The sequence below is a fragment of the Bipolaris sorokiniana genome (genome assembly GCF_000338995.1).
Source record: "Bipolaris sorokiniana ND90Pr unplaced genomic scaffold COCSAscaffold_9, whole genome shotgun sequence".
Taxonomy (NCBI): Eukaryota; Fungi; Ascomycota; class Dothideomycetes; order Pleosporales; family Pleosporaceae; genus Bipolaris; species Bipolaris sorokiniana.
The window spans coordinates 585044-601454 of record NW_006911903.1 but is presented as its reverse complement, the minus strand read 5'-3'; the positions used below and the strand labels follow the sequence as shown (position 1 = coordinate 601454).

At 48.7% G+C, this 16411-nt stretch overlaps 7 protein-coding genes across 7 annotated transcripts; 4 read left to right on the top strand and 3 right to left on the bottom strand.

Moving 5' to 3' along the window:
* Positions 1-205: 205 nt before the first annotated feature.
* On the top strand, positions 206-972 carry COCSADRAFT_144875 (uncharacterized protein). Its single transcript, XM_007703038.1, has 3 exons — positions 206-331; positions 392-489; positions 544-972. The coding sequence occupies exons 1-3, from the start codon at positions 295-297 to the stop codon at positions 895-897; spliced, it is 489 nt and encodes a 162-aa protein (XP_007701228.1). The 5' UTR covers positions 206-294; the 3' UTR covers positions 898-972.
* A 579-nt stretch (positions 973-1551) lies between these two features.
* On the bottom strand, positions 1552-2637 carry COCSADRAFT_37809 (uncharacterized protein). Its single transcript, XM_007702808.1, has 2 exons — positions 2337-2637; positions 1552-2276 (listed from the first exon to the last, which is right to left on the bottom strand). The coding sequence occupies exons 1-2, from the start codon at positions 2413-2415 to the stop codon at positions 1810-1812; spliced, it is 546 nt and encodes a 181-aa protein (XP_007700998.1). The 5' UTR covers positions 2416-2637; the 3' UTR covers positions 1552-1809.
* Positions 2638-2945: 308 nt separating this feature from the next.
* On the top strand, positions 2946-3823 carry COCSADRAFT_191200 (uncharacterized protein). The gene is made up of 2 exons (XM_007703037.1): positions 2946-3117; positions 3247-3823. The coding sequence occupies exons 1-2, from the start codon at positions 3054-3056 to the stop codon at positions 3702-3704; spliced, it is 522 nt and encodes a 173-aa protein (XP_007701227.1). The 5' UTR covers positions 2946-3053; the 3' UTR covers positions 3705-3823.
* Positions 3824-4084: 261 nt separating this feature from the next.
* COCSADRAFT_37807 (uncharacterized protein) lies at positions 4085-5392 on the bottom strand. Its single transcript, XM_007702807.1, has one exon. The coding sequence runs from the start codon at positions 5242-5244 to the stop codon at positions 4249-4251; it is 996 nt and encodes a 331-aa protein (XP_007700997.1). The 5' UTR covers positions 5245-5392; the 3' UTR covers positions 4085-4248.
* Positions 5393-6027: 635 nt separating this feature from the next.
* Positions 6028-11952, top strand: PKS11 (polyketide synthase PKS11). The gene is made up of 4 exons (XM_007703036.1): positions 6028-6408; positions 6457-7864; positions 7918-10284; positions 10336-11952. Exons 1-4 carry the CDS (start codon positions 6113-6115, stop codon positions 11638-11640), a joined length of 5376 nt encoding a protein of 1791 aa, XP_007701226.1. The 5' UTR covers positions 6028-6112; the 3' UTR covers positions 11641-11952.
* Positions 11953-12013: 61 nt separating this feature from the next.
* On the bottom strand, positions 12014-13916 carry COCSADRAFT_200558 (uncharacterized protein; the record flags this gene model as incomplete). Its single annotated transcript, XM_007703035.1, has 6 exons — positions 12014-12170; positions 12226-12988; positions 13041-13290; positions 13335-13548; positions 13598-13725; positions 13785-13916. 6 exons carry the CDS (start codon positions 13914-13916, stop codon positions 12014-12016), a joined length of 1644 nt encoding a protein of 547 aa, XP_007701225.1.
* Positions 13917-14727: 811 nt separating this feature from the next.
* COCSADRAFT_119751 (uncharacterized protein) lies at positions 14728-16367 on the top strand (the record flags this gene model as incomplete). The annotated part of the gene is made up of 4 exons (XM_007703034.1): positions 14728-14791; positions 14871-15015; positions 15098-15630; positions 15683-16367. 4 exons carry the CDS (start codon positions 14728-14730, stop codon positions 16225-16227), a joined length of 1287 nt encoding a protein of 428 aa, XP_007701224.1. The 3' UTR covers positions 16228-16367.
* Between the last annotated feature and the right edge of the window lie 44 nt (positions 16368-16411).

Genomic DNA, 16411 nt, shown 5'->3' with positions numbered 1-16411 from the left:
CTCGTCCATAGAAAATGCATTGCCCTTGCACTCTTGTCCAATGAACAGTGATTTCGATTGCTCCGACTTCCCACGACTGAAACTGGGCTCGGGCTAATGCTGAGTTAGGTCAGTTCTCGATATGTTCCGATGCCAAGCCTGCGATCGCAACAAGACTGTATAGAACCAGCCGATGTTCGACCGTCACAACTTAGAAAAGATTCCTACAAAAATGTACTATTATGGATGCAAGTTGGGATTTGCATCCACTAAATAATCAAAAATTAATTGGGAAGGAATTCGTAGGGAAACACCATGCCTCACAAGACAGAAGTCAGACCAGCCCCAGCAGGTAATATCTCGATCCCAGCCACCTTGAATTCATAGCCCAAAGTTAACATGCTAGTTAAAGACATTATCGAGTGTCAAGCTGCCGCATTTGAATGGGCTGAGAGCTACGATAGTAAAGACTGGGACCGTCTTTCAAGATGCCTCGCACCCGAACTCTACGTAAGTCCTCCAACCCCTATCTTATCTGCGAGTCAGCACTAAACCTATTCCAAGATTGACTACCGCACCGTGATGGGAATGATTTGGGAAAAAATGCCAGCTGCAGAGTTCCTCGGCATGGCTTCCAGCCCCAGGTTTCTTGGTAATGCTCGCATCAAGACACAACATTTCATGGGCCAGACAAAGTGGATCCAGAAGGAACCTGGTTACATCATCGGACACCATCAAATGCGTGTAGCGCATCAGAAGTATGAGGATGATGCGCTTACGCAGGTGCTATACAAGGGTCATGCGCATGGGAATGCTACTTTACATTATCGTCAGGTCGACGGTGAGTGGAAGTTCGCAGGCCTTGAACCTGGTATCCGGTGGTCTGAGGGTGACTACGGGAAGATTTTCGAACAGTGATAGTACCGCAGAGTTGCTAGTAGTACAATATGAATACAACATATTTGGCCAGATATTGGCGCGCTGTATCACAAGGTTCCCATATTGTTTCAATAAATGCATTAACCTGATATGGAGTACTCAAGCTTAGGTAATTTTTGGGTGCAGTCCGTATACAGTGATCACCCAATGTCAATAGTACTGTGTTCCAAGCACAATGGGATTCTGGTGGATGTGACTTGTCTACGTTTTGCATCCATTAGAATTTCACCATCTCTTATTGCGTTAGACAACATTTTAGTGCTTTTCCCCGGATGAGCCTTTCAATACTCATGCATTTCTTACTATTCCCTTTGTGTTGATTCAATGCCAGGGTGCGCAATGACCTTATACCCCATGCATATGCAAAACATCTCGGAGAATGATCTGCTTGCGTACACGTACGTACATACTTGTAGCAAAACCTTATCACTTACTCGCGAAAATCCTAAATAGCAATAGTCGAAACGCGAAGGAGGGTGAAGCATTCTGCTAATCAGGCAGTCAAATCCATACATCGGGCCGATTGTGTGCATTTCTTGTAGTACCGATACGTCGGGGAGGCTAAAACGGTGCACCGAGGGTGGAACGAGAATTCGTACGCGAATAAATAAATCAGATGACCAATGGTATCTTTGGCATTCTCGCTAATATTACTCGTATTTCATTGTGCTTATGCTAAGCCGCTATGTGATATCATCGTCATGCAGGCTTGAACTAATGCGATCATCAGCTATTCAGCTGTTCTCCACTCTTTATCTACATCCTTTGGGTGCTCTGGATAACCAGAATCCATGACTACCCCCTGCTTACACTCTCACTATCGTTTCGATCAGCGTACACATGTCATTGAGACATTCTCCGCTGTCCATTTACATTTCCACAATCCTCGAGTCAATCCCCATTCTGTAGTTTCGTGACAAATGCGATCAGCGAGCCGATCAACGGCAGCGTTGCGCGAACTGCATGCCATCTAGACCACTCATCCAGAGACTTGTGCAGGACCTTACTGGTCTCATGGTCCATCCAGGCTCCTTCGGCACCCCCGCTCTTTTCCTTGCCCTTTCCTAGATTCGCAATCGATTCCTCAAGCGGAAAGATCATCACTCTTTCCCACCATGCTACCTGAAGCAACGTAGCAAACGAGGCCGCAAACGGCTTCCATTGTGAAGCTACACTTGTATCAGAGTGTTGCGAAAGCAGAGCAGCCGTTATGCCGAACAAGAATGCAAAGCTCGCATTCAATGGCTCCAGCCAAGCCCCGCCGCGTCGGGATGTCTCCAGCAGCTGTGCGATGGCGCTTTTTGATGGGTTCAGCTTAATGATTGGCACGACCCACAGGTTGAAGGACCATGCTATGCCTAAACAATATGTTAAGTGGGTATACTTCATTATCCTTCGTCCTATTGAGAGTAACATACCCGATACAATGAACAATGAGACGATCATGCCCCAATGTATGAAAGGTATGATGTAGAACGCTGTATCCAAGGCAGCCATTTTGAGCGAGAATTTACGCCAGGGTAAGTAGTGTGAGTTGTACTACAGGGCTGTAGCACTTTGCTGGCTTGCTCAAGGTTGGTTATGTGAGTGCAACCAGCGCTAAGCACAATCATGTGATGAGCACCAATAGCACTATGCAGGGAAAGAAGTATCCCTAGAGGGATGATCGTGCGGAGAATTGGAGGCTTCAAGAGGGTAAGGAATAATTTTCGGCACTCTTCTTCCCTCTTGAAATAGTGTCAACGGCAGTCATAGTGGAGCGTTCGAATAGTATTCAGACGCTTTTTGAAAATAGTTGCCTAGGTTGTCTAGTGGCAAGCGGTAGAAAGTCAGGTGAAATGTTGCGTTGATCCACATTGTCCCGAAGTCCATCCGCGAGTGAGATTTCCTCCGAAAAACCGCGACAAAGTCTACCGAACATCAAAACTCGGGTTGCATGCACACCCTTTGAGCCGCAAATCAGCGCGGTACGATGGAAAAGGCTCCGCAAACGTTCTGCATCTGATGCAGATAAGAGGCGTGGCAACGATGGCTTGAGTTGGATAGTTGCATCGCATCTAGTGTTAACCGACGCAGCTACTAGTATTACCGATAGTCACAAAGCATCTCTGATTCAGAACCAATTCGTCCGAAGAATGGAGAACACTCTCGTTCAAGTCGCGCATGCCTGGGGTGTAACAGGCGCAGCACTTTTGTCAGGTGAGTATGCACATCGCGAGTAAGGTGGATTCACTACGCAAATCCATCTTATACTGTGATTTAAACCATGCCGGAAAACGAGCAAAAGAGGAAACCTAATAGGGCAAAACTAATGCGGGCGTTTCCTAGGCTTCATCGTGTGCTTCAGTCATGCCGGAGTGCCAACGCTCAGCGTAGCTCCAGTCGACACGCTTGTGCATCAGTTCAAAACCATGTACAACATTGGAAAAGCGACATCGCCTCTAATCGCCATTACCGTCACTCTATGCAATGGCTACTCTGCCTATCGCTCTAGAAACGACACTGATCTGATCGGCAATTTTGCATCGCCATTTGCCTTGTACGCGGCAGCAGCGTTCTTTGTACCTCTGATTGTCCCATATACATTGCTGTATATGGAACCCCAGGTTAATAAGAGATTGTTGACACTAGGTGGAATGGTCGAGCAGGGAACTAAAGCGAAGGACCTTGGGGTGAGCGATGAGGAAGTTCGAGTCATGTTGAAGAGGTGGAAGGGAATGAACTTTATTCGAGCAGCTCTTGTGGCTACTGGTGCTGTGCTCAGTGCTGTCGCTTCGTTTCGTTAGAGAGTCTGTGTGCTGTTTTCTTGGTTTCGGTGATTGTTTGATCCAAAGGAGTATGTAGATCGTCAGAGCTGTGCATATGTACTAGAGTGTTGATTAGTATTTTTTTGAATGAATGAACTAATTTGTTAAGAATCTAAACTTTCAACGTTCAACGTCCTCGCATCGACGCATCTTTTGGATTAGTAGAGATGAGTCCTTACATTCTTTAGCTGCTGTGTTTCTTTTTTTTAAGCTATGAACTCTGGTTTCTCCTCTCTTTTTTTTAGGAAGTACATGGGCATATGAGAATTTTTAGAGAGACTTGCTTATCCTTACATGAGATGAAACCAAGTATAAAAACTTGCCATCGGACTCCTTGGATAGTATCTGAATGAGAGCTGCGTAAGATTTGATATAGTTGCTGCAGTTCAGGGAATCATCATCACGAATTCCCATAAGCTATATGAGAAGAAACGACTTAATATGGTACACCCTATCTAAGTACATCTAAAAAAAGCTTGGTATCAAGAACATGCTCATCTAGGATCTAATCAAAGACCTAACGTTAAGCGCTGGCGCGTGTGACAGGGCACTGGGCCTGCTGCATCCCACCCGACGTTGATTGCTCATTACCAATCAGAAACCATTTTTTCTGACCAGCGCGAACCTGGAAACCTACTTTACCATCGCCGGCAAGTTTTCGAAGAACTTCGTCAATGAACGGCTCCAACGCCAACGTGCGCGTTGTTTCGTCCACCGAGTTTCCGTATATGTTTTCGACAATGTCGCGAACGACCGGTCGGCTTTGTCCATAATCGCGGAGGTTGCGCAATGCCCTAATGACTTGCTTTTCTCTCCTGTATTTCGAAGACAGTTCTCGGCTGATCTTTGTGTTCAGATCATCGATAGTAACGCCGTGGGCGGGGTGGCCAGCTCGACATTTCTGATCCATCATCTTGTGCAGACTGGACATGAAAATACCCAAGTCTTCGACCGCGCTCGTCCCAGTACCGAGAATGTTGTCTCCAGTGAACATGGAGTTTTCTTCCCTGAGCATGAAACACATGTGATCTTCTGAATGACCCGGGCAGTGCAGTGCTACAACAGTAGCCCCCTCGACACAAAACTCTTGCCCTTCGCGGATATCTTGTTGGCCCGGATCGGGATCATTCTTGTAGATGTGATCTTTCAAGTGCGGGTACATTCTGATAAGGTCCGGTACGCCCCCGGAATGGTCTCCATGCCAATGTGTTACGAGAACATACTTGATGCTAATGTTCCGAGACTCAAGGGTTGATGCAAGCAGTTTCGCATACTCAGGCTCTCCTCCTGATGTATCAATCAATATGCGAGAGGCTCCTGTGCCCACCAAGAAGGTATTGGTGCCTTGGAAGGTGAATTTCCCCGGATTTTGCCCCCGCACTCGTAAAACCCTTTCCGTCACTTGCTCCACATCAGGTATAGGGTTGAGATTCGCGGTCTGGCCTTTCAAATAGTCCTCGAAAGCGCAGATATTGAGCGACTTGTTGATCTGCTTGTAGCCCCCTTTATCGTCCGTCATGGCTGAACTGGTCGAGATGATGGGGAATATTTGATGTTCGAAATGAGCCCAAGAAAATTGGAATATCAAGATGTTTGGGGAGACGGTTATCTGCGTGAGAATATGTATGCGCCCCGCTCTGAAGTACAGATAGTTATCTCTTCTTACGATAGCCTTTAAAGTTGAGGGAATATTTATTATCATAATGCAAGCTTTATACTATTTTCAATACATTAAACCGACTTAGTTCTCATTGGTTCGCGTTACACACCACCAGTCTTCGATGCGCATTGAAAGCAGGTAGGAATCATAGATCGCGGGAGTCGGGAACGAGTATTCCAAAACATTGCTATCATATCTCGCATCGCCTGTATCGGCTCGACTTTCTGTGGAATACACTAGTGTGGAACTCGGGTTGATGACGGTGGCCTAAGATCGCTAGAGGCTCACTCGGTGGAATGCGGCACGTATCCTAATTCGGATCATTCCGAATGTTCCGTGGTACAGAACCCGACAACGTGGTCGACACTTTCCGAATTCATCATCGGAGATCTCTGGGTAGTTCTTCCGAGCGATGATCTTCTATGTCACGTGTAGTTGTGCTCGGGGTCCGTTCTGACTAAGCAAGCTTAACTGGACATCGGTGGAGTCGCCCGGTAGTATGGTGTAGCCCACTGGTCGTGCGTGTATACGGATATCAGAATCGGATATGGACCGAGGTTGGTTGGCGTTCCCGCAACAAAATGGATCGAATACCTATATCTCCAGGTAGCATGCGTAGAATTTCTCACTTCACATCCACCATCATTTCCTAATCTTTTGTGCTTTCATGGCTTTGGAATAGACTATTGTTAGCTTCTAGAGACTCTTTTTAGGAGTCTGCGTCATCATGGAGGTTGTATATTTCAGTAACGAGTTCCCTAAAGATGATCTCTCGGAGATCTTCAGACACTTGCACAACCAAAGCAAGACCACCGAGCACGAAATTCTAGCCCGCTTCCTCAGAGACGCAACAAGAGCAGTCAAGAATGAGATTGAAAGGCTACCGTCGATTTTGAAAAACGAGATCCCTACATTCGAAACCCTCATCTCTTGGGTAGAGAAGAAGGAGCTCCGCGAGGGTGAACTATGTGGCGCGGTCGATGGAGTTCTGCTGATACTCGTTCAACTCGCGGTTTACATATTGTGAGTTCTTTCAAAAAAAAACCCCTACTCTCTTACTAACTCTGGCAGTAATGCTGAAAATAGCAATGAGTCAACATTCTCGCACGATGAAAAGCACCTCACGGGCTTGGGCGTCGGTTTGCTTTCCGCTACTGCGGTTGCTCTAGCTCGAGACATTTCTGAAGTAGCTTTCTACGGTGTACAAGCGATCACAATTGCCTTCCGCATGGGGGTACATGTACAGGGTGTCTCACATTATCTAGAAGCTCGAGACCCAACTGAACCCCCAAAGACATGGGCTTATGTAGTCCACAACGTTGATCCCCAGGAGACGAAGAAAGAGCTTGAAGCATACCATGAAGCAGTGCCCAGTTCGGATACCAGTCGTATTTTCATCAGCGCCATCAGCCGAACATCTGTCACAATCAGTGGCCCGCCTTCAAAACTTGAAAATCTCTTCAAGAAGGCCACAGCATTCAGAGACGCTAAGTCCATTGCACTGCCCGTTTACGGAGGCCTTTGTCATGCTCCCCACATCTACGACTCTCACGACATAGAGGCTATTGTTCAAGACGTTGTTGCTTCATCGGATCGACTTGTTTCGCAAAACGAACCAAGATTCCCACTTTTCTCGACAAGCTCCGGTACTCCCTACACATCATCCAGCCCCGCAGAACTGATCAAGAGCGTTGTAGGAGAGCTCTTGACAAGACCTATTGAGTGGGACAAAGTCATTGCACAGGAGGTTGACTATGCCAAGCAGAACAACCGAACTCAAATCAGGCTCTCTTGCTTTGGGAACTCCATTCCATTGAATGATCTGCGTTCTGAGTTGCAAAAGGCTTCCAAGGATACTTCTATTTCCTTGAATAACTACATGTCGGCGCTTCTCAAGGGTGCCACTGAGAGTACAACCCCTCGAGGTCCAGCGCAATCCAAACTCGCCATCGTGGGAATGTCTTGCAGGCTTCCAGGCGGATCAACGGACACCGAGAAATTTTGGGAAGTGCTCGAAGCAGGGCTCGATGTCTCTCGCCAGATACCTGCAGACCGATTCGACATCAACACGCACTATGACCCTGAAGGCAAGGATCTCAACAAGACTATGACGCAATACGGATGCTTCATCGACGAGCCTGGCATGTTCGACCCGAGTTTCTTCAACATGTCGCCGCGAGAGGCAATGGTTGTTGATCCCCAGATGCGACTCTCGCTTGTCACTGCGTACGAAGCATTAGAACGGGCAGGCTACGTCGCCAACAGGACTCAGTCAACCAAGCTCCAGCGCATCGGAACATATTATGGCCAAGCAGCTGACGATTATCGCGAGGTAAACCAAGGACAGGAAGTCGGAACCTATTACATTCCGGGAGGATGCCGTGCTTTTGGACCTGGTCGCATCAACTACTTCTTCAAGTTCGCCGGTCCCAGTTACAGCATTGATACCGCCTGCTCCTCGGGTCTCGCGGCTATCGAAGTAAGTTGATGATTTCTTGAGTTGTGGGCAAAATCGTACTGACGATTCTTTAGGTCGCTTGTCAAGCTCTTTGGAGTGGTGAGGTTGACACTGCTGTAGCAGGTGGAGTCAACATCCTTACAAACCCTGATGGTTTCACTGGTCTCTGCAAGGGCCATTTCCTAACTAAGGGCCAGAATGCCTGCAAGACTTGGGACGCCAGTGCCGATGGCTACTGCCGCGCCGATGGCGTGGGATCGGTTGTCATCAAGAGACTCGAAGATGCACAGGCTGATAAGGATAACATTCTTGGTGTCATCCTTGCTGCAGGCACCAACCACTCAGCAGAGGCTGTCTCCATCACCCATCCGCATGCAGGACATCAATCATATTTGTCACGCCAGATCATCAGGCAGGCAGGTATTGATCCACTGGATGTTTCATATGTGGAGCTTCATGGTACCGGCACTCAAGCTGGTGATTTCGAAGAGATGAAGGGTGTCCTAGACGTGTATGCTCCAAACACCTTCCCCAACCGCAGGTCCGATCAGAAGCTACACATTGGAAGCGCCAAGTCGAATGTCGGCCACGGGGAATCAGTGGCTGGAACAACAGCACTTATCAAGGTGTTATTGATGCTGCAGAAGAATGCCATTCCTCCACACATTGGTATCAAAACCGAGGTCAACCCACGCCTGCCAAAGGATCTAGATCAGCGAAACGTCGCAATCCCGTTCTCAATGACCGAATGGAAGAGCGATGGCAAGAAGAAGCGTATTGCGGCTGTAAACAACTTCGGAGCTGCCGGCGGCAACACTATGATGCTTTTAGAGGAAGCGCCCCCAGTCGCGGTGGCACGTGAGAAGGAAACCAGGCCAACACATGTCATCGCCGTGTCCGCGAAGACCAAGACCTCCTTGCGCAACAACATCAACCGCCTCCTTGTATATCTCGACAGAAATCCAGATGTTTCCATTTCGGATCTCGCCTACACCACGACTGCACGCAAGTACCACCACTCGTACAGGGTTGCAGTTAGTGCTACCGATCTTGCCTCGGTGAAGAAGCAACTGTCAACACAGATCAATAAGGTCGATTCCTTAAAGCCCTTGAACAAGACCAACCCGCCGTCAGTGGCATTTGTTTTCACTGGCCAGGGCGCCTCGTATCAATCCATGGATCTCGAACTGTACCACGAAGCACCAGTCTTCCGAGAGCACATTCAATATCTCGATAGACTTGCTCAAGCCCAAGGCTTCCCTTCCTTCATCCCAGCCTTGGATGGCTCCCACCCACGCGACCACGAGCACCCTCCTGTCATCACCCAACTGGCGCTGGTTTGTCTCGAGATTGCGCTAGCTCACTACTGGGCTTCTTTGGGCGTTAAGCCTGATGTTGTCATGGGACACTCCCTCGGCGAGTATGCAGCTATGCATGTTGCTGGAGTCATCAGTGCGAACGATGCCATCTACATGGTTGGCTCTCGGGCATTGATGCTCCAGAAGTCATGCACGCCGGGCAGCCACTGCATGATGGCTGTACGCGCGTCTCTCGAGTCTATCATCAGCGCATCGAATGGCAAGCCACACACTGTAGCCTGTATCAATGGTCCCACCGACACGGTTCTAAGCGGTACTAAGGCACAGATGGACGACATTGCTATAGATCTCGAAGCAGCCGGATTCCGTTGCATCAAGCTCAATGTGGCGTTTGCATTCCACTCCGAACAGGTCGACCCGATCCTCGATGAGTTCGAGGCGATTAGCAAGAGTGGTGTCATTTTCCACGAGCCCAAGCTTCCTGTTGTCTCACCTCTTCTCGGCAAGGTCGTCTTTGACGGGCGGTCGCTTAACGCTAGCTATGTGCGAAACGCTACACGAGCAACGGTTGACTTCCTGTCTGCTGCGAAGAACGCTTGCGATGTGTCAATCATCAATGAAGAGACTGTTTTCATGGAGATGGGTCCTCATCCTGTCTGTGTCGGATTCATCAAGTCCATTTTCCCATCGACAAAGACCGCTGTCCCGTCCATTCGTCGTGGAGATAACAACTGGAAGACCATCTCCGAGAGCGCAGCAGCTATTCATCTTGATGGCGTTGATGTGGACTGGAATGAGCTCCACCGTCCTTTTGCGGATGCAGTGCGTCTTCTCGATCTTCCGACATATGCTTGGGATGAGAAGAACTACTGGATCCAGTACAATGGCGATTGGTGCTTGACCAAGGGCAATACCTTCTACGACAAGAAGGTCGAGGCGGCAGAGCCTGCAGTTGGCAATACCAAGAAATACGAGTCCTTGAGCTCTTTGGTACAGAACATCATTTCAGTCGATGTAAATGGAGACCAGGGCACTGTGGTCATGCAGTCGGACTTGATGCAGAAGGACTTTTTGGCTGCTGCACATGGACACTCTATGAACAACTGTGGTGTTGTTACATCAGTAAGTCGAAGTCCCACCTTTTCCTGTGCAGCATTGCTAACAATCTTATAGTCTATTCATGCCGACATCGCATACACTTTGGGAGAGTACCTCTACCGCAAGTTCTACCCAAAGACAAAGCAAGTGGATATGAATATGAGCAACTTGCACGTAACCAGTGCCCTGATCGCCAAGAAGCACTCCATGGACACTCCTCAGTCCATCCAGGTTACTGCCAGCACCATCGACATCAAGAGTGGTGTTCTCGACCTGACATGGCAAAACGTCGAAGAAGACGGAAGCCTTTCGGAGCCATTCGCAACCGCCAATCTCGAGTATGGCAAAGCAGACGACTGGCTATCGAGCTGGAGTCCCATGGCGCATCTAGTCCAACACCGTATCGAGTCCTTGGAGCAGCTCGCTGCCGAGGGCAAGGCCAACCGCTTCTCACGCAACATGGCCTATACCCTTTTCGCAAAGAACCTCGTCGACTATGCCGACAAGTACCGTGGCATGCAGTCTGTTGTCATGAATGATCTCGAAGCCTTCGCCGAAGTGAAGCTCAGCGATAAAGTCGACAACGGAACCTACACCGTACCCCCCTACTTCATCGACAGCGTCGCCCATCTCGCCGGCTTCATCATGAACTGCTCCGACACCATCGACACCACAAACAACTACTGCGTCACCTCGGGCTGGAAAACCATGCGCTTCGCCGAGCCCCTTACCCCCGGCGCTCGATACCGCTCCTACGTCAAAATGATCCCAACCAAGGATGACCCCTCCGTCTACCTCGGTGACGTCTTCATCCTCAGCGCAGCAGACAACTCCATCGTCGGCATGGTCGGCGGCATCCACTTCCGCCGCTTCCCACGCGTCCTCCTCAACCGCTTCTTCACCGCGCCCCAGCCCACCAAGGGTGCCGCTCAACCCGCCAAATCCGCTGCAGCACCCGCACCCAGCAAGCCTGCCGCACCACCCAAAGTGCAAGCAGTCCAAACAGTACCGGTCGTACCCATCGCTCTTAAAGAAGACGACACCCAGTCCTCCGCCAGCGACAATTCCGACCGCGACACCCCCTCCGAAGCCTCCGTCAACACATCCGCCACCAGCGTCGACGTGCCTGTTTCTGCGCCCCGCGCTGCTAACAGCACCGTTGACAAAGCCATCGATCTCATTGCCAAGGAAACGGGTATCGACGCTGCCGAGCTGACAGACGATGCAGAGTTCGCCAACTTGGGTATTGATAGTCTCATGTCGCTGGTGTTGTCCGAGAAGTTCCAGAATGAGCTGAGTGTCAAGGTGAATGGGAGTTTGTTTTTGGATTATCCGACGATTGGGGATTTGAGGGAGTGGTTGGAGAAGTATTATGGGTGAGAGATATATGGATAAGGTTATTCTCAAATTGTTTCTTTTTTTCTTTCTCTTCTTTTTGTGTGTTAGATGGTTGGGTAGTTTTTGTTTGAATTTTTTTGTTTGTTTTCCTTTGTTTTGAAGTTGGGGTGTTTCCTTGATAGATTGTGTGTTTTGTAAACTGTTAATCGATCGGATAATTTGAAGATTTTTTTTCTAGACTTGATTTGTTCATCGGATACTCTAATAAACAATGAGATTGCATGACATCAAATTACTTGTTAAGTAGATATTGACATCAGAGTTCCGAATAAGATCACACTGCTATCCTGATAGCAGATACTGCGCACGCCGCTCTAGAGAAGTGAGCTTTGTCGACGGATACAAAATTCCGGGTTTACTTGCTAGAGTCAAGCATACACTTTGCCTGCCTCTCATACTTCGATAGACGCATCAGCGCTTCCTCGCCTTCACGAACAATAGTCTTCTTAATCACCTCGCTTCTAGGAGTAAATTTAACCTTGAAAGGCTGGGGACGCCAGTTTGATCCGTTGCTGCCTTTTATTAGTATTCTCTCCACATCCAATCATATGGTCGTGAAACTCTTACGTGTAATTGAAAAAATCAACCGGTATCTCCTTTCCCGTCTTCTCATCGATAGCAGGCTCAACGCGATAAGCCCAAAGCAAGCGCGCAACACTGAGATGCGTGCCCTGCTCGGCAAGGGCCTGACCAGCACAACTCCTCCTCCCCCATCCAAACGTCATGTATCCCTTCTCTCCCGGAAACGGTCTCCGATCTTCCGTGTCGAGGAACCTTCTCGGATTAAAACGGTCAGGATCCGGAAATTCGCGCTCGTTGTGATGAATAGTCCATACGTTTCCTTGTATCCAAGTTCCCTTGGGTATGTAGTAGCCGTTCCAGTAATCATCCTGGGTCGGCGCGTGAGGTTTTCCTCCGACAATGGCTACTGAGCGCCATCGAAAAACTTCTTTAACAAAGGCTCGAACATGAGGTAATTCGTCTTCAAGAGTAGGGCTTCTTGACTGGCCTACCACGCGATCAAGTTCGCTCCAGGCAGGCTTCAAGGTCTCAGGGAAGGCACGCATAGCCATTATAGCTGTGATGAGAGTGCTACTGGAGGTATCTGCGCCTGCGCCAAAAAGATTGGAGACAAGACTGGAGATTTCGCCGCGGCTAAGCTTGTGTTGTGGTGCTTCGCGAAAAAGGAATTTTGCATAGTTTTCGTCCGGTGTATCCTGGGCTTCTTCGGCTAGGGTGTAGAAGAAGTTCTCACGACCGTACTTTGTTTTGCTTGACTGTTTAACCTTGCGTAACCAGGGTGCGATACTACGTGGAAGCTTTACCAGCCCTGAAATACAATTAACTTTTTTTCTTGTTCCAAAAAAGACAGAAATACTCACAAGGAAATGTCTCGATGATCCGTGGCCAATCTCTTGCCACAACAGCGAGGTGTGCGGCATGTTGCATCTGGGCGATGACTTCCGTAATCAACGCATCTTGACTGTTAGAGATACGACGTCCGAATCCAACAATAGAGACAACGCTCGCTGCATAGCGTTCGAAATGTGAAGCGAATAGCTCGGGTGTTTTTAGGAGATCGTATACCACCACCTTGTTCTCGTCATCTTGAAATTCTCGGTATTGTTGAACCTTTGATAGTCAGCCTAGGCCAAGTCACGATGTGAACGACGCACTTGTTGTATCCCAACGCCATGATGTGTGATTTTGCGCAGGACACGGAATCTCTCTCGCTGCTCATTGGTGTATGTGTATTTGTGTATGAGATTGTCTTGTCCATTCATCAGCTCACCAAACATGAGCATATGTGGCCTAGAGTTGTAAATGTTGGAGCGTTTGACAAGGATCTCATCTGCTGCCCATGCATCATTAATCCAGATTGTTGGTCGTCTACAATTGATTAGCGGTGTTTTCCCGAAAATTCGTAGTAAAGACTAACCGCTCGATCCAGAATGTAATCACTGGAGACTTGTAGTCTTTTGAGAGCTGCTCAACCATGTACCAAGGCTTCTCTTTCGGGAGACTGAGAGTGTTTCCAACTATTGGCCAAGGTAATGGGCCAGGTGGCTATTGTTTTGTTAGTTTTGAGCACGTCCATTTATGAGGTTGACAGCAAAATGTTTTACCATCTTCTTTCTCAAATAGAGCATGCGGCTGTAGTCAACAATCAAGGCCGTAATTCCAGATACAAGTATGAGGGTGGCCCACAGGCCTGAAGGCTCAAGAAAGAACCAGTTTCTTTGTTTAGCAGAATCCATAATGAGAGTTGAGGTATGTGTTTGCCCCGTGGGAGTAAGCCGAAGTGCATATACGGCACAATATATATAATGTGGGGGTGTAGATATGGGGCTCGAACACTCCTCACCTCCGCTTGGTACTTTTGTGGGGCAGCATTGAGTCCCACAAGCTTATTTGCACCCCTCATCAATAAAACGTGGCAGTGCTCAGCGCGGGCAGTATTCAGGGTTATACCGAGCATACGTTAAGTACTGCAACACTTTTTTGACGAGGGGGTGTTTGCCTACTTCCATGCAGAAGTAGGCGGAGTTGGAGACGCCCAGCACGTGACCAAATCACTTCACCCCTGACTTCAAGATCAGAGTGCCAAGTGCATCTTGCGCTGGTCACGTGTCTGTGAAGTCAACAGTGATTTCTTCTCCGTGAGCCACTGGTAGAACAACAGTTTGTTAACTCACTATCAGTTGTATACGTTCCTATTATTAACCGATGGCTCGCTTGGGACGTCCCTTCATCATTGACATTTGAACGGTATTATAGTCTGGCGAGGTTCAGTCACTGTTTTACGTCTATTCGAGCTATATCGAAACAACATACCAAAGAGCCAAAAACAACTAGGCGTTACCTTCACTCTACATAGTACCTGACTCGATGACGTGAGGCATCCTTCCGGCTACGCATCTGCTTCAAGCTAGCGTCGATCGTTGGTTGATGCGACGTGGATGGCCTGGCGCGCTTGCGCAATAACAATTTCGGGTTCAGACGTCGCGCAAGCATGCCGCATAAACCTCGTATCCTTCCTGCACGACTGCATCAACAGTTGTTGCCAGTATGAGTGCCTTGGAGATATCTAGCGAAGTATGCGACGTGCCAAACGGCACCCATGGCACGAAGCGTAAGTATCCACCTGCGCTATGCAATGCAATGCAAGACACACAGTCCAGGCCAAGCACTGACATTGCCACTGACGATAGGCCGCCGGAGTTCGACTGTGCTTAATCCAAGGAGTTATGTCAAAGAGAAGCTTTGGACACAAGCTCCAGTATTTACGGGTAGCACCAACTTTGAGCCACTTGCAGACGCGAAGAACATATTGATTACTGGTGGCGCGGGCTTCATGTACGTCGCATCGAAACCACTGGAAGCGCGACGTGTGCGTCTTTTCGAACCTGTCGTGAGCGCAAGACTGATGTGGACACAGAGCCTGCTGGTTCGTACGCCATATAGTCCTTACATACCCCCACTATAATGTGGTTTCCTTGGACAGGTTGGATTACTGCGCAACGCTCAACAACACGCGCATTCTCGATGGCCGACCGAACTTCACATTCGAGCAGGGCGACATCACCTCGCCCGCTGCTGTGAAGCGTGTGCTCCGTAGGCACAAAATCGACACCATTGTCCATTTTGCGGCGCAATCGCATGTTGACCTCAGCTTTGGTAACTCGTACGAGTTCACACACACAAATGTTTATGGAACACATGTATTGCTTGAGAGAGCGAGGGAACATGGTGTCAATAAATTCATACACATCTCAACAGACGAAGTATATGGTGATGTGCCTGTTGGCGCAGCGGATCTGGGCGAAACGAGCATATTGGCACCCACAAATCCATATTCGGCCAGCAAAGCGGCGGCAGAGATGATGGTCAGCGCATACCGGAGCAGCTTCAAGCTACCCCTAATTACGGTCCGGGCGAATAACGTATACGGGCCACATCAATTTCCCGAGAGTAGGTGACGTTTCCACTCCGAAAGTGGCGCACAGGTCTGATAGCAATGCAGAGATTATACCCAAATTCATCATGCTCCTACAGCGAAAGCGAAAGCTCCTCCTCCACGGTGACGGCTCACCAACGCGGCGTTATCTCTATGCAGGAGATATTGTGGATGCTCTGGATACCATTTTGCACAAGGGTGACATTGGGCAAATTTACAACATTGCTTCTAAAGACGAGATATCGAATACGGAGATCTGCTATCGTCTCCTTGATAATTTCGGCATCCCACGAGATACGAAAAGCGAAATAACACAATGGATTCAGTATACTGAGGATCGCCCCTTCAACGACCAGCGGTACGCAACGGATGGTTCGAAACTTGCTGCGCTGGGATGGCAACCCAAGACGAACTTCGACGAAGGCCTCCGGATTACTGTGGATTGGTATCGTAGATTTGGCGAAATGTGGTGGGGCGATATCAGCCGGGTTCTGACGTCTTTTCCCGTGGTAACAGGAAATGAAATCAGGACAAAGGAGGAGCACGAAGATTTACCATCGTCCGACGGTGAGGGAATGCACGAAGAAGATAGTGCAGTATGGACAGTTTAGCAGACGTTCTGGTTGGGCATTGGGCGTTAGGCGATGACGGGCGACGAAACAAAGGCCGTGTTATGTGTAGAAGATGGTTCCGACAAGAAGCAGCATTTAGATACCCCGATGAAGGAGATAACATGTACTACTGATCCGCCATTAGCTTTTCTCTTGTTCTATTTTTGAGCACATGTCTGCTTTG